Below are 21,692 nucleotides of genomic sequence, written 5' to 3' on the forward strand. Positions count from 1 at the left end.
GAAATTAAAAAGTGAAAGTAGTATTTTCTTGTAGTGACCTTGGAGCAGAGTCTCTTGTGGGGTTCATTACCATAGAAATCTTCCTGTTTTAGCTCATAACCACAGTGGATGAAGTCTGAGCCCAAAGCTGAGACCTGAACAGGAGGCCTCTCCATCATGGCCTCCATCAGGCCTCTCCATCAGGCCTCTCCATCATGGCCTCCATCATAGCCTCCATCATAGCTTCCATCAGGCCTCTCCATCAGGCCTCTCCATCAGGCCTCCATCAGGCCTCCATCATGGCCTCCATCAGAGCCTCCATCAGAGCCTCCATCAGGGCCTCCACACTCTGCTATGTTTTTATTTATAAATCCATTCCTGACTAAGCTGGAAATGTTGGAAACACAGTCTCCGCTCTAAAGATAAACTCTGATGTCGACCAGCTTTCTAACCCTCCAGCTGAGACCAACACATCATATTATTACTAGAATTACAATTAGAAAACATTTGTCCCTCAGTGGGAAATTACAGTTTACAACAGCAAGAAAAGGGCAAAATAACATCAGGAGAAAATAGTGTGTGGTACAAAAATCCAAGTAATAGCATGTAAACAGAAAGTATTGAGTTGCACAGATCCACCAGGAGGAACTGGGATATAAAGTCGTAGTAGATATAACATGTTGAACCTTGAGGTTTAGTATTATTGCACATATGATTGTGCGACATGGTTCTGTGAAAAGCTGAGCAGCGGTTGTGACTGTTCTCTGTGAGACGAGCAGAAGGTTTGAAAACCTCTGAACCAGAGTCTGTTCTAAATTTGGGCGTTTTAAGAGGCGGAGGGTGATGAAGTCCAGCTCCGACTCCTCTCCATGCCCTTGTTGGGTCGGCTTCAGATGTTTCTGTGTGTTTCCGAGTGTGCGTCGCTGCAGCAGCGTGTTTTGTCTTTATATGGCTTCCAGCTCTCGCACTGTATTTGTTCAGCAGCCGTAGGACGGAGCGACTGTAAAACATGAGCTGGTGATTTAACCCTCCCATTACCCTCACACTTACTCACACTTTTATCCTTGGGGCCAATTTAAACCTCCAAAAAGTGATTACAATTAAAAATGTTTCACAAGTTCTTTCTGTTTGTTCACTACCTCAATAGCTCTTTAAATAAAACAGCCCCCACACATTCATCCAGGAGACACGTTACACCACCAAATACACAGATCCCCATTAAATGTGACTGGCCTGGAACTGGAAAGAGATGTGTTCAAATGTCTTTGTTTCATTTCTAAGTTCATATTCTTGTTCTCTAGAACATTTGGTGTGAAAAACTATTATCAAGAATAATAACATATATTCTTAATGTCTCTCTTAATTCAACGTTGACGCCTCTAAATACATCATCCTCTGTGACTATGCCATGAAGGATTAATGGTACATTTAGAGACGTTAAACACTGAATGGAGTCAAACTGACCCAAAGATAAATGATGTTAAAGCACAGACAGGAGACATGAAACTGATCCAAAATCAGACCAATCAATCTTTCCCTCCAGTAAAATCATTTAGATCTGCACCATCCTGCCTCTGATAAAGTATCTTTCCATGTGTGGATGATCGCCTCCTGTTATTTAATAAGTCAGAGTTATATCAAAGCTTAAAGAGGCAGAATGAGTTCAAATAATCTCTCGCTACGACAACGATTAACAGTTTATTTACTGAAGAATCACATCTTCTCTGAACCCCCTGATGGTTTATACCGTCCTGCTTTAGCCACAAGCTAACACACAAACACTAATGACAATAAAGGATGCTTGTGTCTTAGCTTGTGTCCACCCAGGTCTCATTAAATGTCTCCGTGTTGACACGTGGAGGACGAGTTGATCCATCTGGAAGTGTCCTCACTACAACCTGAACTCTGAATGTCCTTTCAGTCCTCACACATTTAAATAGAGTTCTGTTTGACCAGAGTCTGCTGCCCCCTGCTGGACGGGACCCTGCAGCACACTGGACAACAAGGACAACATGGACAACGTGAGGACACACAGAGGGGCAGATAGAGGGACAGATAGAGGGACACACAGAGGGACCGGGTTTGGGAGGCAGACCCTGTCTCTACTTTTAAGGTCAGGACTAAGACCGTCCTTTTAGACGAAGCTGATAGAGCTAGACTGAACCACAGGGACAGATGGACCCTCCATACGGGCTGGTCCTGGTCCTGGTCCAGGTCCTGGTGCTGGTCCTGGTCCTGGTTTCTTCCTGTTAAAGGGAGTTTTTTCTTCATGCAGCTCTGGAGGTGTCAGGTCACATGACTCATTTATTGACTCCTCCTTTAGTCCTCGCTCCTCTTCCACTCTCTCCTCCTCTTCCTCCTCTTGATCTCCTTCCTGTTTCCCCCTCCTCCCTCCATTTCCCCCCCCCCCCTCCCTCCCCCCCCCCCCCCCCTCCCCCCCCCCCCCCCCCCCCCCCCCCCCCCTCCTCCCCCTCCTCCTCCCCTCTTGTCTTCCTCCTGCTGTACTGTAGATGCCCACTAGGTGTCCTCGGTGGTTTTAGTCTTTCATCATTTGAATGTTAATAATCGGGGAGAAGCTCCAGAACCTCCTCTAGGTTCGTCCTGTCTCTGCGGACCGACCCCTCCCCGCCCCCCCACACCCCCCCACCCCCTCACAGGTAGGACGCTGTTATTAATGGTGGTGATGTAGGAGCGGTCAGGTCCAGGAGGACGAGGAGAGGGCGTCTCTCTATTTATCCTAACAGAGCGGAAGCGGCTCTCAGTCTGGGTCTGGGTCTCGGTCTGAGTCTGGGTCTGAGTCTGGGTCTGGGTCTGGGTCTGGGTCTGAGTCTGAGTCTGGGTCTGGGTCTGGGTCTCAGTCTGGGTCTGAGTCTGGATTCAGCCGCAGGATCAGCTGCTGCCTCCGTGTCTGCGGATTTTATCATTTCATCGTTCTGGCCAAGAAGGATTTGATTTATTTATTAAGTAAACCCCCGAGGAGGAGAGTCCGGACCGGACCGGACCGGACCGGACCGGACCGAGCCGAGCCGAGCCGAGGAGAACCGAACCGAGTAGAACCGAACCGAATCAGGACAAAGAACAGAGACAGACGGGGCGGCTTCATCTCCTCCTGCAGAGTCTTCCTCACCGGTAAGAACGGTGTGTGTGTGTGTGTGTCTGTGTGTGTGTCTGTGTGTGTGTGCTGGTGTGTGTCTGTGTTAGTGTGTGTCAGTGTGTGTTGGTGTGTGTCAGTGTGTGTTGGTGTGTGTTAGTGTGTGTCTGTGTGTGTTAGTGTGTGTTAGTGTGTGTCTGTGTTAGTGTGTGTCAGTGTGTGTGTGTGTCAGTGTGTGTTTGTGTTAGTGTGTGTCAGTGTGTGTCAGTTTGTGTTGGTGTGTGTTAGTGTGTGTTGGTGTGTGTTAGCAGGTATGGTGTGTGTTAGTGTGTGTTGGTGTGTGTTAGTGTGTGTTAGTGTGTGTTGGTGTGTGTTAGCAGGTATGGTGTGTGTGCACGGCCTGTGTGCAGTGTGTGTATATCCAGTGTGTACATGGTGTGATGGAGCAGGTGGACGACAGGTGAGAACTAAGGTCTCTATGTACAGGTGTGTCATACCAGGGTCCAGACCAGGGTCCAGGAGACCAGGATCCAGGAGACCAGGGTCCAGGAGACCAGGGTCCAGGGGACCAGGTTCTCAAGGACCCCTCTCAGAGACATTCCCTGACTCTGATAATAATCTGGGCTCTTGCGTTTCCTCAGGGAGGAGCGGTGAAGGACCCACCAGGACCAGGGACGGATCCAGGGCCAGGGACGGATCCAGGACCAGGGACGGATCCAGGACCAGGGACAGATCCAGGACCAGGGACAGATCCAGGACCAGGGATGCTGGTCTTGGTCTCAGAGTGAACTCAACATGGCTGCTTCAAGTCTGATGATGTGTGTGTGTGTCCTGCTGCTGCCTCCCACCACCGGTCAGTATCACCGCTAGCTCATTAGCTTAGCTTAGCATCGAGACATTTCTTCAACAGCCGAGTGTAAAGACACATCCTGTGGTGGAGGAGATGTTAGTCTGGTGGAGATGCTACAACTACAACACAACTACAACTACAACACAACTACAACACAACTATAACTACAACACAACTATAACTACAACTACAACTACAACTACAACACAACTATAACTACAACACAACTATAACTACAACTACAACTACAACACAACTATAACTACAACACAACTATAACTACAACTATAACTATAACACAACTATAACTACAACTACAACTACAACACAACTACAACACAACTACAACACACTGTGTGAACAAATGGGTCAAAATGCAGAGTTTCTCCATGAGGATCAACGACAGAACGATAGTTTAATAAGAGCTGGTTCACAGGAAGAGATTTAACAGCTCCAAGGCTTCATGTTCTGACACACACTAACACACACTAACACACACTGACTCACACTGACTCACACTGACTCACACTGACACACACTAACACACATTAACACACACTGACACACACTAACACACACTGACACACACTGACACACACTGACGCACATTAACACACACTAACACACACTGACACACACTAACACACACTGACGCACACTGACACACACTGACACACACTGACGCACACTGACACACACTGACACACACTGACGCACACTGACACACACTGACACACACTGACGCACACTGACACACACTGACACACACTGACGCACACTGACACACACTGACACACACTGACACACACTGACGCACACTGACACACACTGACACACACTAACACACACTAACACACACTGACGCACACTGACACACACTGACACACATCAACACACACTGACTCTGGCTCCATGTTGTTAGTGTAGACCTGTGTAGTTTCCTCTCATTGTGTCACAGAATAAACACTGAATGTTTAGGTAGGGATTAGGTAGGGATTAGGTAGGGATTAGGTAGACCAGAGACCAGAGACCTGAGACCAGAGACCTGAGACCAGAGACCAGAGACCTGAGACCAGAGACCAGAGACCAGAGACCTGAGACCTGAGACCAGAGACCTGAGACCAGAGACCAGAGACCAGAGACCAGAGACCTGAGACCTGAGACCAGAGACCAGAGACCAGAGACCTGAGACCAGAGACCTGAGACCAGAGACCAGAGACCAGAGACCTGAGACCAGAGACCAGAGACCAGAGACCTGAGACCAGAGACCAGAGACCAGAGACCAGAGACCTGAGACCAGAGACCAGAGACCTGAGACCAGAGACCAGAGACCAGAGACCTGAGACCTGAGACCAGAGACCTGAGACCAGAGACCAGAGACCAGAGACCTGAGACCTGAGACCAGAGACCAGAGACCTGAGACCAGAGACCTGAGACCAGAGACCAGAGACCAGAGACCAGAGACCTGAGACCAGAGACCAGAGACCAGAGACCTGAGACCAGAGACCAGAGACCAGAGACCAGAGACCTGAGACCAGAGACCTGAGACCTGAGACCTGAGACCTGAGACCTGAGACCAGAGACCAGAGACCAGAGACCTGAGACCAGAGACCAGAGACCTGAGACCTGAGACCAGAGACCTGAGACCTGAGACCTGAGACCAGAGACCAGAGACCTGAGACCTGAGACCTGAGACCTGAGACCAGAGACCAGAGACCTGAGACCAGAGACCTGAGACCTGAGACCTGAGACCTGAGACCTGAACCCTGAGACCTGAGACCTGAACCCCTGAGACTTGAACCCTGAGACCTGAACCCCTGAGACCTGAACCCTGAGACCTGAACCCTGAGACCTGAGACCAGAGACCTGAGACCAGAGACCTGAGACCTGAGACCTGAGACCTGAGACCAGAGACCAGAGACCAGAGACCTGAACCCTGAGACCTGAGACCTGAACCCCTGAGACCTGAACCCTGAGACCTGAACCCCTGAGACCTGAACCCTGAGACCTGAACCCTGAGACCTGAGACCAGAGACCTGAGACCTGAGACCTGAGACCAGAGACCTGAACCCAGAGACCTGAGACCTGAACCCCTGAGACCTGAACCCTGAGACCTGAGACCTGAACCCCATTGGTTTTTCATAGATTTTTTTCATTATTCATGTATTTATTTTTTCTACAGTTTTACAGCATCTATTTATATTTAATGCTTTTATTGTTTTTTCTGCTTTTTACTTTGAGATTTTTAATGAAAAGTGCTTCATAAATAAAATAAATTATAATTATTATAAAATATAAATTACTGACAGTTTTATTGTTTAGTTTTTATGTATTTAATGAGGTTGTGGGTTTATTTCTATTCTTCTACTTGTTCAGGTTCAACTGAGGCAGTTTTTAAATGTGACTTAGAAATAAACTTTGACTTGACTCGACTGAACGCCACAACAAATCTGTGTTTGTGGCGTTGATGCTCGTCCTGGAACAACTCAGCCGGCCCAAAATATACGGACATGCCACTTCATTAGGTTCACTAGTGGAACCATGTCCAGTCTACTGAGGTTTTATCCTGGAGAACCTCTCACCTGACACGTGTTCCTAATGTGAAAATCAAGAATCCTTTATTAAGGAACAACAATAGAATTTTGCTCCTGGCTTAAGTAGACTAGTGTAAATATAAAAACTATAGAAAAAGCACTATAAAAAATAAAAATATTGAAAATGTTGTGTGTAGATGTTATTGCTAAGATTATAATCATAAAATTCCAATGTGTGTAATATTTATCATATTTATTTATTTATTTTCTCTTTAATCGTTCTGTTTAGGAGGTAGTTCTTGTATGTCCAAGTTTTGTTTGTCAAATAAAAAAATTAAAAATAAAATAAAATAAAAAGAGCTGTTCAGATATATACATAAGTACGTCAGCAGCAAACCTAAACATACAAATGACAGAAACATTTTAAGATGAATTCAATCCAGTTTAACGTCCTCCATCATCGCCAGGTCAGGGTGAACCTAATGAACTCTGACCTGATCTGGTTTCACATCGCTCATGTCTCTTTGTGCAGGTTTCCAGTCAGAGGATGGCGAGGACAGATTGTGTGCCTTCACAGACAACTTGCAGGGGGCGGAGCCTCCTCCAACCAATGAGCTACGAGGAGAGGTGCTGGAGAACACCACGATTCGCTGCAGCCGCGGCTCCCGCTGCTATGGATTGTGGGAGAAAAGAGCAGACGGGGAAATGCAGCTGATAAATCAAGGTGCAACGCTACTGAATAGCTACCGTTATCTGTTAGCTTTCGTTAGCTGTTAGCTTTCGTTAGCTACTGTTAACTGTTGCTAGCTATTAGCAGTTAGCTGTTTTGTTCGGTCTCCTCCCTCTTATCCGGGTCTGGGTCTTGAGGGCAGCAGCTTCAGCAGGAGGTCCAGGCCGTCCCTCCATGGCTACCTCCACCAGCTCCTCCAGAGGAACCCCCAGGAACCCCCAGGAACCCCCAGGAACCCCCAGGCCAGACAGGAGATGTAATACCTCCATCGTGTCCTGGGGTGACCCCGGGCTCTCCTTTCGGTGGGACATGACTGAACCACCTCTAACGGGGGACGTCCTCACCAGATGACCGAACCATCTCAACTGACTCCTCTCAACATGGAGGAGCAGTTCTACTCTGACCTCCTAACCCTGTGTCTAAGGCTGAGCCTGGCCCCCCCACCAAGGAAACCAAGGAAACCAAGGAAACTCATTTCAGCCGCTTGTGACCGTGATCTGGTTCTTGGGGTCATTACCCAGAGTTCCTGACCATGAGGGTGAGGGTTGGACGTAGATCGACCGGTAAATTGAGAGCTTCTCCTTTGGGCTTAGCTCTTCACCACCACAGACCAGTTAAAGTCCCCCATCACTGCAGACGCTCTGATCCGTCTGGTGATCTCCTGCTCCATCCTATCACTCCTCAACAAGATGCTGAGATACTGGAACTCCTCCACTAGAGGCAGGACCTCCTCCCTGACCCTTTTCTGACTGAGGACCATGACGTCTGACTGGGAGGAGCTGATCTTCATCCCGCCCCAGTAAGGGCTGGAGGTCGTAGTTCTATGAAGCTAAGAGGACCACATCATCCACATGAAGCAGAGACGAGATCCTCCGCCCACTGACCTCCACCCCCTCCACCACCCGGATGCTCCATAAGTCATGAACAGACCCGGTGACAAAGGGCCTGGAGGAGTGCAACCCTCACCGGGAACGAGTCTGACTTACAGCCGGATACATGGACCGGACTCTCATTCCTTTGGTCCAGGCACTGAATGGCTCTTAGCACGGGGCCAACCTCCATGGGAGTCTTCTCCAAATCCACAAAACACATGTGAACTGGTTGGGAAAACTCATATATTCCTTCCAGCACCCTAGCGAGGGTAAAGAGCTGGTCTGTGGTTCCACGCCTGGGACGAAAACCACATTGTTCCTCCTCGATCGACCGGTGTCGGCAGCAGATGTGCTCGCCCCTAGGATCCGGCGCTTCCACATGACGTCACTTCCAACCAAATGCATTATTCGTGAAAATTCGACCATGTTCTTATTCATTCGGCTCGGCCTGTGAGATCGGCTCGTGGTTAGATAACACGAATACGCAGCAGTTTTACCTTTCACAAATTTACAGTTTGGATCATTTTAATTTAACATAAACAGTGCAGTACAGTTTGAACTTTGACGTTGATATTTATATTTAATGTATTTGTTGTTTTTCTGTTACACGTTGAGGGTTAGGGTATAAATAAATTATAATGCTCCGAGTGGAGTGGCGTGGAAAGGATCCGAACAGTCCGAATGTGTATTTCTCATCATATTTTTTGTGCAAATAAAAATTTTTATTGAGTTATCTCTTCCAAACATATTGTGAAACATAAATCTGACCCCTGTTGTCTAACTGCAGCCAGCTGGGATAGACTCCAGAAACCCCCGCAACCCTAGTGAGGATTAAGTGGTATGGAAGATAAGATTAGATGATGTATAACTGCAAGTCGCGAGCCGAATGAAAACAAACACAAACATGTATTTGACCGGAAGTGATGTCATATGGAAGTGCCGGATCCTAGGGGCGAGCACATCTGGCACCGACACCGGACCCTCTTTTCCAACACCCTGGCATAGTTTCCTAGGGAGGGCTGGCTTAGCTATTAGCTGATAACATTTTAACTGTTAGCTCCTGTTATGCACGGTTGAGTGCTACTAGCTGTTAGCTACTGTTAGCTGCTGCTATCTATTAGCTGCTTACCTTTAGCTATTAGCTGTTCTGTACACCTTAATGTTAATAAACTGTGTCTGGGTGCCTCCAGGTTGTTGGACACATGTGGGTAACCAGCAGGAGTGTCATGGCAGCCGCTGTGTGCTGGTGATGACGACGCCATCCCAGGTGCAAAACGTCAACTATCGTTTCTGCTGCTGCAGCCGCGACCTCTGCAATGCTAACTTCACTGAGGCCCCGCCCACTGCCGATGCCCCCGCCCTGAGGCCCATGAGGACGGCCGGCCGGGGCGACAGCGACACAGGTGAGTCACATCCCGAAATCAGCCCGAAGAATGATGATGTCATAGTGATGTGACAGTGATATCACAACCCTACAGGTCGACACCTGACACCCGAGGAGACGGCGCTTGTTGCCCTGGTAACCGTTGCTGTAGCAGCCATCCTCATCATGGCGATGTTCCTGGGATACCGCATGATAAAAAGTACAAACACACAAACATTCTCATTATAATTGATATTGATATCAATTATTCAGCTGAACGATAATTAATAATTAAAGTAATTATCATAAATAATTAAAGTAATTAATCATTAATAATCAGCTGTGTGTCCAGGGAAACAGAAACACAGTCTGTCTGCTGTGAATGTGATAGAGGCGACAAACACTGAGTCTGGTGTCGACATGGACAACCTGAAACTACTGGAGGTACACAACACACACACACACACAGTTTAAGGAGCTATGAAGAAGTTTCAGATTATAGAAGGGTCGGAGCCAAATTAATGGGAACACCAGAGGCCCATGACATGAACTCTGAGGAACACCATGGCCTGATTCTTGTGTTTGTGTACTGTGACAGCTGATTGGTCGAGGCCGCTATGGTGCCGTGTTCCGGGGTTTCCTTAACGAGCGCTGTGTGGCCGTGAAACTCTTCAGCTCAGCTAACTGGCAGAACTATGCTAACGAACGCGCCGTCTACTTCCTGCCGCTGTTGCAGCAACACGACAACATTGCCCACTTCATGGGCGCCGACGGGAGGACGGCGGCCGATGGACGCCCCGAGTTCCTGATCCTCCTGGAGTACTACCCACACGTAAGATGCTACGCTAACACGTCAAAAGATAACCAGGGGGGTGGGGCTTGTTTTATTCTAGTTACCCGCGGAGTGCCTTGTTTACCAGGACTGCAACTAAATACTCACCGGTTAATTAGTTTATTTATTTTGAGACAATATGTTTATTAATGTTTTTTTTCTCATAAAAACGCACATCATTAGCCTAATTGCTCAAGCCATATTTGAAACATGATTTTTAGCAGCACATTGGTATTTTATTGATGTTATTCTAACAGGAAGTCAAAAAATGCGGTAGGTAATTATGCTATTAAGCTAACAACATCTTATCCACATACGTATAGAGTTTTTTTTTTAAACAGTTTGTTCATTGATTTGTAATATTACACAAATGATAATAACAAAACACTACGACTAGTGTTACTACAACAACTCAAACACCTCAACATGATAGAAGACAAACATGAATGACAGGAAGGTACTTCCCCACATGCATCCTCATCCTCATCACGCAGCATCCATGTGAAATAATCCAGAGACATCAGTTTACCAGTGAGCTCCAGAAGGAGGCTTCTCCATTCTCCAGTTGAGTCGAACTAAATGTGACCATTCCTCTGTATTTATTAGAGATGAGGCTGTTTGACTCCCCAACAGCAGCACAGTGTCAACCAGGACATTCTGAGATAAAATCCTTTTCATTCCTGACAAAATTTCTGTATTTTCCTGCAAAGACCTCCACAGCGAATAGACTCTTTGTTCTAAACACTGCTACTCTGGGTAGGAGCTGCTATAACGAAAAGTAATTTCCCGCTGGGATCAATAAAGTAATTTTGATTGTGATTCTGAGGATGTCTGTTTACATTTGGGGGCAGCGTGGGGATGGGTTGACATTAAGGCTGGGGGGGGGTACATGAACTCTGAACTGCTCTGACCCTGTTACAGACACTTGGAGATCTTGCATTTTCCCAGACCTCATCTCAGTTTTCATCCTCAATCTCTACATCCTGTTCGCTTTCCCTCATTCTCTATAAATGCAATGTGCCTCAGATGCTGTGTTTTTTGAGCCTATGCAATAACCAGTTAGTAATGAAACAAGTCAGCATTCTTTACAAAAGGTATTTGATTTGAGATAACAGCAGTTTTTCTTTTGATGAAATCTCTTATTTGCAGGTAACAACATATTTCCTATAGACAACAGCCTGAAAAACGTAAGGGTTGACCCCACCCATTAGTTCATCACATTACAAAACGTCAGGAATGTCACAAATAGGCAGAAAATGGAAGGGAACTGACTTCTACCCTCTAATCTTCTAACAAGCTGCGGTAGTTGTAGTTTTAGTTGTTGCTGAAGTTGTAGTTGTAGTCTCTCCAGAGGATGAACCCTTCAGGCTCTGGCTCCATTAGTCGTATTGTTGTTGTGGAGGACGGCGCCTCCTCGGCTACTCCCTGTCTGGAGCCAGACGTTCATTCACTAACAAGCCTGCTAAATTCTTATCAACCAACATCTCCAGCGTCCTGTTTATACCCGACACTCATCAGACTGTTTTTAAAGGGGAAGTGTTTCTGCAGACAGGTTAGCTTAGCTTTGCATAGAGACTGTAACTCACTCTGTTCCGAAGCTTGAAGTTCATCTGGAGTCTCTTCGTCAGGAACCAGTTCTGCTCCAGCAAAGATCTCTGGGCCAATCAGATTACAGGGGTGGTGCTCAATGTGGTGATGGACAGAACAATAGTCAGGCTAGTATAGCTGCTAACATTATCTTGTTTAGGCTAATGAAGCTGCTAACATTCACTTGTTGATGCTAACATAAGTCCCCTGAAGATAGTGTAGTTTTTTAACATTAGCTTGTTTAGGCTAACTACAATAGCTGCTAACATTACCTTGTTTATGCTAGCATAGCTGCTAACGTTATCTGGTTTATGCTAACATAGCTAACATTAGCTTGTTTATGCTAACATAGCAGCAAACATTATTACTTATTTATTGAGGACTCACGACAAGAAGAAGAAAAAGAAACGAGGCAACATCCAAAGGTGAAAGGACAAAGCTTCATGTATTTAGACATGGGAGCTGATTGGTTAACGAGACCCAGGTGAGAACAACGAGGGCGGAGCTAGTAATCACAGCTGGAAAACAAACATGAAAAGTGAATAAAAGTCTTTTTGTCAGGGACCGGTTTGATGTGGACCTCTGTAATCTGTCATAATGTCTTATGTGTCTCTGTTATGATCTTAATCCATGTCTGTGATTAGTAAAGTAATAATTAACCATAAATGATCTGAACCCTGGTCCTGGTACCACAGAGGGCCTGACATAAAACCTGGTCCACAGAGAACCAGACTCTCTGGGTCTTTGTTCTGTCTCTTGTCTCTTGTCTCATCCTGAAGATGTTTAATGAATCCAAGTGTGGACAGATGTTAGGGAGCAAAGACCCGTTCACCCATTCAGACCAGGATGAACCCATTAACTCCACCATTCATGTGTTCATCTGCTCTAAATACTGACAGGTCCTTGGATCAATAGCCTCTAATGTAGAGTTTATGATCCAGTAGGAAGTAGAAACTGTCCTCTGACCTGCAGCAGAGACACAACTATGGACATTAGAGGACAACTCAGACGTAGGGGGGTATCTGGACCACAGGACCAGGTCCCAGGTAGAACTGGTCCTGTGAGAATAGGACTAAACACATAAAACCAGAGAGTTCTTGTTGATGTGTCTTTCAGGGCTGTCTGTCTCAGTACCTGTCTGTCCACACCGTGGACTGGTTGACCTGCTGTAGGATGACCCACGGTATCACCAGAGGACTGGCCTTCCTCCACACCGACATCCACAGAGGAGGTACAACTCAAACCCAGAGATCCACAGGACCAGGGTCACACTAATCCCTCATTCGGTTCAGTCTATCTCATCTTATCTTTTTCCGTCAGACCAGTACAAACCAGCCGTGGCCCACAGAGACCTGACCAGCAGGAACGTCCTGGTTCGAGCCGACCTGTCCTGCGTCCTCGCAGACTTTGGCCTGTCCATGAGGCTGACGGGGACACAGCCTTGTTGCCCTGGAGACGATGACACTGTGGCCATATCAGAGGTTAGAGGTCATGTGACCGGTATTTGTTGTGTGTGGAGGTGGAGCAGGTGTGAACGGATCAGGTGTGTTACAGGGGATGAGATGAGATCTGCCTTTATTCTCATTGTTAACGGCAGCAGAGACAGAGCACGCATGGGTGGACAAAAGAATAAAATATAAGGCTATAAAAAATATAAAATGATCAGGTGTGTTACAGGTGGGGACGGCGCGTTACATGTCTCCAGAGGTTCTGGGCGGAGCTTTGAACCTCAGAGACTTTGAGGCGGCGCTGAAGCAGGTGGACGTTTATTCTCTGGGTCTGATTTACTGGGAGAGTTTCAGGAGGTGCTCCGCCCTCTACCCAGGTAACACTACTCACAATATACTCAACACTCCACTATAGACACTACACAACACCACCTCTGGTCTCCACCTGTGCAGGTGAAGCGGTTCCAGAGTTCCAGCTGGCGTTCCAGGCCGAGCTTGGGAACCATCCCAGCTTTGAGGACATGCAGAACCTGGTGGTCAGAGAGAAGTACAGACCCAGGTTCCCTGACGCCTGGAAGGAGAACAGTCTGGTCAGTGGTTCTTTGGTCCTGGACCCGCTCTGAGTCTGGTTCTTTGGTCCTGGACCCAGTCTGAGTCTGGTTCTGGTTCTTTGTAGGCATTGCGTTCCCTGAAGGAGACGATGGAGGACTGTTGGGATCAGGACGCTGAAGCTCGACTCACCGCACAGTGTGCAGAGGAAAGACTGTCTGAACTCACACTGCTGAGTCTACACAACCAGACACACAACCACAGGTATTCACACAACCAGACACACAACCACAGATATACACACAACCAGACACACCACAGTAAAGTCTCATGGTTTCTTTTTCACAGGAATCTGTCTCACGGCCGGTGGACTCCTCCAGTTGGCTCCGCCTCTTCCTACATTGAAGATCGTCAGGTGGGTGTGGTCAAAAATCTCCAAGGAGACGGTTACCCAGCATCAGTCATCAGGACTACAACAAGTTGTGTAGAAGGTGTAGACAAGAACCGGAGCTCCATCAACCTGGAACGGCAGCAGGTACACATCATGAGAATTTCATTAAAGACGTTATTAATTAAACCTTTTTCAAACCTGAATTAATCATTAATGAAACTTAAAACCTCCATTAAACTTTAAGCCTTAATCAAACCTTAATTATATTGATATATCTGTTCTGTCAGAATCGGACTCGGTTGTTGACCTCAGACAGCGTCGGGGCGCCGGCCTCAGTCCTCTCCACCGTCTCTACATCCCACCTCAGCGGTAACAGATCCAACATGGCTGCTCTGTGTGGTCACAGCTCTTTGTTTCTCTCTGGGCGTCAACACTCATTAACATTTTAACATTGAGCAAGCACAGTATCTGAGCGTGTGTAGTAACGGTCCCTCCTGTCCTCCAGGGGGTGCCGTGCCCAGAGTCCAGGTCTGCCTTCAGCTGATGGAGGAGGACCTGGAGGCCGCCAAGCTGGACCCAAAGGAGGTTTTAACCTTTAGTTCTTTGTTCAGTTTCCTCGTGTGAAACGACAGCAACATCTGCCAACATCTGTCTCTGCAGGTCGGGAAGAACCTGAGGGAAACGTCTGATGAAAACCTGATGGAGCATTCACAGAAACGGTTTGGTTCGGACCCTCAAACCTCCACCCTGCTGCCCCATCAGAGGCTCCTGAGTCCTGAGGTACTGATGCTGACTGACGGACCTCAGTCCTGAGGCTGCTGCTCCTGGATGTAACCTTTCCTCTGTTGATCCTCCAGGCAAACAACTGGCCACTGACTCCTCAGACTGAACCAGGGGTTGTTGGGGGGGTAGTTACCCCTCCTTCCTCCTCCATCCACCCCCTCCCCAAACAGCAGAACCTGCCCCAGAGGCCCACCAGTCTCCACCTGCCCCCCAAGACCAAGGAGGCCCGCACAGCTTCTTCTCAGGTCAAGCTGGGGAAGCTCAGGTCAAACCACCAACAGGTAACAGGGATTTATTCAGAGCCACCCTCAGCAGGTCCTCTGCGGCTCTGTTAAAGCTCTGGATCCTGGTTCTGAAGACCTGCTCTCAAAGCTCGGGTACTCTTTCAGGAAATGACACATTTTCTCCGGGAACCACAACCACAACAAGAGCTTTGTTTGAATGGATCCATGTCAGCAGAGCTAGCTTTAGCTGCAGGCGTAGCATAACCCTCCAGAGTCCAGAGCCCTGAGTCTAGTGGTCTTAGAGTCTGACTCTATTACCTGTTAAAAAAGGTTTCACCTTGGTCCTGGTCTGGTTTCATTCTTTCAGCTCAACCTCACATGTGAGACTTTACTATATTAAACTGTGTGAACACGTTGGAGCTAAAACCAGACTAGAACCATCAGACCCAGTTGGAACAAGTTAGAAAACCACAAACATGTGGAACCAACCATTTCTAGAACTTAGAATGTAAATCTAACCTGGACATTTCTAAAGCTGATCAACACATTTAGTTATTTACAACTATTTCCATTAAAACTATTTAGGACCATGTCCAAAACTATCAGGTGTCCAACCAGTAATAATGTCTAAATGTCTCTAATCTGACACATCATGTCCTGATTGGTTGATGGATGCATGTTTCCACCAATAGGAAAGAGGCTGTCATGTTGTGTTTCTTTCTATCATGTGTAGCTGGCTAGCTCTCTCCTCCTGCTAGCTCTCTCCTCCTGCTAGCTCTCTCCTCCTGCTAGCTCTCTCCTCCTGCTAGCTCTCTCCTCTGGCTAGCTCTCTCCTCCTGCTAGCTCTCTCCTCCTGCTAGCTCTCTCCTCTTGCTAGCTCTCTCCTCCTGCTAGCCCTCTCCTCTTGCTAGCTCTCTCCTCTGGCTAGCTCTCTTCTCTTGCTAGCTCTCTCCTCTGGCTAGCTCTCTCCTCCATGAACCAAACATGACGACAATATTCATATATTTACTTGGTCTAGAAACACTAGTTAAAAACTGATCTATAGGCTGAAGTTTCTACTAAAGTAGAAACAGAGACTCAGTGAGAAGCGTCTTGATGCTACGTCGTCTTAAAGTGGTCATGTGACTCCAGAGAGTTAAAATGTGTATACAAAACCCAGGGCTGTGACTGAGGTTGGCTCCATGGGCTCCTTTCACACAAAGGCTGAGTTGGTCAGGTTTAGTTTTTTAAAGTCGTCTCATTGAATGTGTGTTAACTTTTCAGGTGGAAACAGGTGTGGCTAAGATGAACACAGTAACTGCCGTCACAGCTTCAGAACCTCACCTGCTCACCACAATTACCATGAGAAACAGCACTGGTACTGGAATTCAAGTCCACGCTGGAGCCCCCACCCTGGTGAAGAATGCTATGATAGGTGGAGGTCGGACCAATCCTGCAGGGCCCCAGGAGGAGGACGAGAAAATAGATGGAGGGAGGAGCCGCCAGAACCTCCTCAATTTCAGTCCTGATGAACATGAACCTCTGCTGAGGAGCGAACAGCTTCCAGCCGAGAGTCAACCACCTCCTCCTCTGCTCCATCATCATCATCACATGTTGACGAGACGAGGCTCCAACTCCAACAACAACAACAACCGGCTGGTGTTGGGTTCAGACCTCGAGCTGGAGCCACCACCAGGAAGTCAACCGAGAGGTGGATTCACTAGCGCTGCTCTGGTTTCAGATCTAGAAGATAAAGATCTGCTCTCTGGCCACACCCCCCATCCACAGGTCCCTCACACCGTCAGCGGTACAAGTCAAGACTCAGATTCAGGTCTGTATCAGGCTGAAGCCCCTGGATATACTCAAAATCCAAAAGATCCAAAAGACCAGCTGGTCCCTTCTGCCGGCACCACTGAGGTCCCTGACACCACAGCTCCACCATCTGGCTCAACAAAAACTACTCCAGAACCAGTATTTACAGAAGAACCAGGGACCCAGGAACAACAACCGCAAGACGATGGCCTGACTTTACCTTCTACAGCCCACGCTCAGAAACCTCCACCACCAGCAGTCACCGCCTCGGATCCTGAAGCTACATGCGAACCAGTCTCAGAACCACAAACTGGTCTGTTGCAGTCCAATGTGAGACCGTCCAAAGCCAGGAGGCCTGAACGTCCCTGTTCCCTGGACCTGTCCTCATCCTGCATCTCTTCAGGTGAGTCAGACTTCATCCAAATCTCTACTAATCTTTGTTTATTTATTTCTTGATTAATCTGATTTTAATGCAATGAACTATCTGCAGCAGAATGACTAGGTCTGGATCCTCCGCTGGTCCGAGTCATTCCTACCTGTACCTCATCAGTCTGGTTCACTCTCTAACAACTCCACCCAAAACTTTTTACCAGTTCGGTTCATTTTAGTTTCTACTTCCTGCTTCACTTTCAACAATGGAGACTGAACATGAGTCATCCCAATGTCTGTGTCTCCAAACCTCCTCAGTTAACCTGACCCAGTCTTTATTGATCCAGAACTGTGGAGAAGCAGCCGGAAACACACTGATACCAAGAGGACCAATCATTTGCTTGTCACCCAGCTGGAGACAAACCAAGACAAACCAAGACAAAGACAAGCTGCCAATGCTGCTGCTAATATGTGTCCACTCCTGCAGCCACTGTTCACTGGGAGAGACTGTTCTCAATAAGACGCGTCAGCTCTCCTCTGGTTGGACAATGTCAACAAGTTGGTTTGTCTCCGTAGCAACAGGGACACATCAGTGGACACATGGTGGACAAAAAAAGACACCAAGTTGTTGAGTTGTGTTGAATCAACACGTCTTCTTCCTGGAGTCTGTTTGATCATCAACAATGAAACGTATCAATAGAGATTAAACACGAATGAATCTGTCAGGACTCATGTTTGTTTCACTAGATTCATCTCAGACTCTGTAATGTTGTGTCAATGTGTTCTTCTCCTCAGGTGATTTCTCCCTGGCAGATAACGGTAGTCTGAGTGCTTCAGGGGAGAAAATAAAACGTCGAGTCAAGACCCCATACACTCTTAAAAAATGGCGTCCAGCGTCGTGGGTTATTTCCTCAGATGCAGCTCTTGATCTGGACTTTGAATTCAACACCACAAGCAGCAGCTTTTCTTCTGATCCTCGTCGAGCAGGAAGTACCGGCGTCCCCAGAATCAACCAGTCTAAATCCAGCATGGCAGTGTTTCTGGTGGAAGGCGGAGCCACTGAAACCACGACCTCGGAGCCTGATGGGATGACCAGCTTCTAAACTCCTTCTGTTTCCAGAGCTGCTTCATTTTTCCGTCTTCCTTCTGTTTTGTTGTGGAAACAAACCTCCCCAGCACAAGCCCGGCAACCAAACCCAAATCTGACTCAAGTATTTTGACAGAACCTGGGTCCTGTTTCTGGTTCTCAGTGTGTTAATCCCAATGGACCTAAGCTCCACCTTGTTTTATATACAGGAGGAAACATTTTTGAAGGTTTTAAATGAGTTCTTTCTGGTGGCTCTGGACCTGTGAGAGAGTCCAGAGAGGATCTGATCGCTAGCCATGTAGTCTTGGTCCTGGGACTGGGTGTGGGATTGGGTCTGGGTCACTAGCCATGTAGCTTCAGTTATTTTTGATGCCTGGTGCAGTCCAAGTATGACCTGATGTTCTCTATCTTTGTCAGGGGTCTGGTCCCAGGTCCCGAGTCTGGGTCTGGTTCTGGTTCTGGGTCCTGGGTGTAGAGGTGCAAGTTGAGGCAGTGAATCCAGCTACATCGACTCCACATTAACTGACGATCTTTATCCTTTTAATTTGCTCTTTCCTGTCTGAGGTCTGAGCGGCGCCGGGTTGGGACCGGATGGAGAGAGGAAGTCATCGAGATAAACAAAGAATGTCCAGAAAAGACAGAGAGAGGAAGTCATTGAGATAAAGAAAGAATGTCCAGAAAGGACGGAGACGAAAGGAGAGCACCCCCCATCCCTCGTTCATGTACAGCGACAACAAAAGAATCCAAATCAAACTAGACAGACACAGAGAACAACTCTAGATACAACCAATAAATAAAATAAGCACTGTCATAAAGAGATAATCTATTAACAAACAGATTTAAAGTAATAATAATATATACATAAAAAGAAGCAACCCAGGCGTGTATGAATCCACAGTAACTGGAAAGAACTGGGCTTCTTATAGATCCAGTCAACCAAACATAAAACATTTGAGATGTTTATCCTGTCTGTAAGAAGAATGATTTTTAGAGGATGAGATAAAGATGAAGAAGGAATGAACAGATCTGTTCCAGATGATGACATCAGCCTCGGATCAACTCTGTACTTCTAGTTTAAACATAATCAACTTTATTTAAAGCTGAGCTCAACGGGGACTGGAGCTAGAAACCATTTCTCTAGATGTTTTATATAAGATGAGGCCTTGGTTCCATTTCTCATTTCTCTGAATGTGTGGTTTTATAAATGTTTATCAGCCCATTAATAACAGGTATGTTCTCTGTTAACAATATTTAAGTGAATACTGCTTCTGTCTGTGGAGACGTTCTGTTCTGGTGGTTTTCTACAGTTTGTACAGTTTTTTGATGCTGACACATATTTATACACACACACATGTATCTATACATTAATACACTATATCTCCAACAGTATCCTCTCACCTGCCTTTACATGACCTCCAGTCACGTCTGTTCTTAGTCTCCAGGGTTTAATTTGACGTCTCCAGCCTCTGCAGCTCTAACAGCTCCAACTCTTCTGGGAAGATTTTCCACAGGTTCATGATGAGGTGGTTTCAGAAGCTCATCAATGATGTTGGAGGAGAAGTTCTGGCTCACAGTCCACATCTAGTTCATCCCAGAGGGGTTCTATGGGGGTCAGGACTCTGAGGCCAGTCCAGTTCTTCCTCATCCAGGTCTTTATGGACCTGGCTTTGTGCTCTGGTCCTCAGTCAGGTTGGAACAGGAAGGGGTCCAAAAAAACATCAGAACTAACATCCTATCACAGTACCATGCTGGAACCCACTGAACTCCTCAGAGGGGAGTGAGTGTGTTAGTATATTCTCTAAAATATGTGTTTTCCTCGTCTGTTCTCTCCCAGAATAGTCCACTGAAATATGCTAACCGCCGCTCACAAGCTATACCGCTTGAGATGCGTTGCATCCAGTTAAGCCCCACCCCTCAAAAAACATCACATTGTTCACAAACCATGGAGGGGTCTTCAGTGTTTGTGTGTGAGGACCCGTCCAGAACCAGAACTCTAGAACAGACAGAGTGTTTTAATTCTGTGACAGGAACCAGGTCGCTCTAGTTTAGTCGACTGTGTTTAAAGATGGCGGCCAAGTCATCAAAACACACCCCTCATGCTTCCGTGTAGGCTGGCCACTGAGCACGCTCAGTAGCACCCTTCTCCAGGAAGTGCTGCTTTTAAGACTTGAGAAGAAACACGGAGAAGGACTCGGCCGCCATCTTTGAATCAGACAAATGTTTGAGAGACATCTAATAATGTTTGTGTGATTATTTTATACTGTAAAACAACAGTTATCCAACTACTATCTCATTTAAAGGAAGACAGGTTAGCGAGCTAATGGCTAACGTTCCCCTTTAAAGATGGAGCGTCATAAAACTAAACTCCTGCCTGAAGCTTCATGTTCCGTGTGTTTTCCAGTGTGAAGGAGTCTAAACCTTCATGTGTTCATATTCATGTATGAGTGTAAGTACATGAAGTCAGAGCATGCAGAGCAACCTTCATCCAACATGTCCATCGAGTTCATTGTTAAATAAAGTTCAGATGAGTATCTGTTGTTTCTGTCTTTGTGTGTTAAATATATTAATAATAGAAAGTTATAATACTATAATAATTGTTAATATAAATGACACAACAACCCATGGTCATGACTATTAGTTTGACATTTTAAAGAGGATCCAAACCAAAAATACAAAAGACACATCCCGTGGTGGTGGAGAAGATGTTAGTCTGGTGGAGGAGATGTTAGTCTGGTGGAGAAGGGTCAAATCATTGGCTGCATCAAGCAGAGGAAACATCTAGAAACTACTAAAACTGGCTTAAGAACTGGAAGGAAGAGCATTTCACACCATGGACAATGTGAAGGGAACTCAAAGGACTGGGACTGGACAGAAAACCACTAATCGGTGAGGACAACCAAACTAGAGAATTGTACTGTAGGTTTTTAAAACGTTTAACAGTGTAGATTCAATAGATTTCTAATATCATATTTCATATTTGAATCATTAAATGTTATGAGTTACTTGATCTTGTTCAGACCTGACTTCCTGTTGAATTTAAACAGAAAACCTTGAATCACTTGTTTAGCTCAGAGCTGCTGGTCTCATATCTCATAGATGTGAATATTAAAGCAGAACTATGAGCCAGCAGCGCCACCCAGAGGCAGAACATAGAACATAGTCAGCTCAGACTGGGCAATAATAATAATAATTTACCGACCAAATTATTTTAT

The 21,692-nt window shown here is 46.6% G+C and overlaps 1 protein-coding gene across 2 annotated transcripts; it reads left to right on the top strand.

The window, feature by feature from the left end:
- The first annotated feature begins 2,679 nt into the window (after positions 1 to 2,679).
- LOC125018042 (bone morphogenetic protein receptor type-2-like) lies at positions 2,680 to 21,011 on the top strand. 2 transcript variants are annotated; one of them, XM_047601680.1, is made up of 19 exons: positions 2,680 to 3,108; positions 3,712 to 3,923; positions 6,987 to 7,178; positions 9,247 to 9,459; positions 9,535 to 9,639; positions 9,760 to 9,863; positions 10,018 to 10,251; positions 12,955 to 13,069; positions 13,159 to 13,319; positions 13,516 to 13,663; positions 13,740 to 13,876; positions 13,963 to 14,099; positions 14,184 to 14,370; positions 14,514 to 14,595; positions 14,732 to 14,811; positions 14,887 to 15,006; positions 15,084 to 15,290; positions 16,497 to 17,427; positions 18,189 to 21,011. In XM_047601680.1, the coding sequence occupies exons 2-19, from the start codon at positions 3,866 to 3,868 to the stop codon at positions 18,494 to 18,496; spliced, it is 3,519 nt and encodes a 1,172-aa protein (XP_047457636.1). In that variant the 5' UTR covers positions 2,680 to 3,108; positions 3,712 to 3,865; the 3' UTR covers positions 18,497 to 21,011. The 2 variants fall into 2 exon arrangements, with proteins under 2 accessions (XP_047457636.1, XP_047457637.1); XM_047601681.1 differs by having other exon boundaries at positions 9,772 to 9,863.
- Positions 21,012 to 21,692: the final 681 nt, after the last annotated feature.

Source organism: Mugil cephalus, chromosome 12 (assembly GCF_022458985.1).
Source record: "Mugil cephalus isolate CIBA_MC_2020 chromosome 12, CIBA_Mcephalus_1.1, whole genome shotgun sequence".
In the NCBI taxonomy this organism is placed as follows: Eukaryota; Metazoa; Chordata; class Actinopteri; order Mugiliformes; family Mugilidae; genus Mugil; species Mugil cephalus.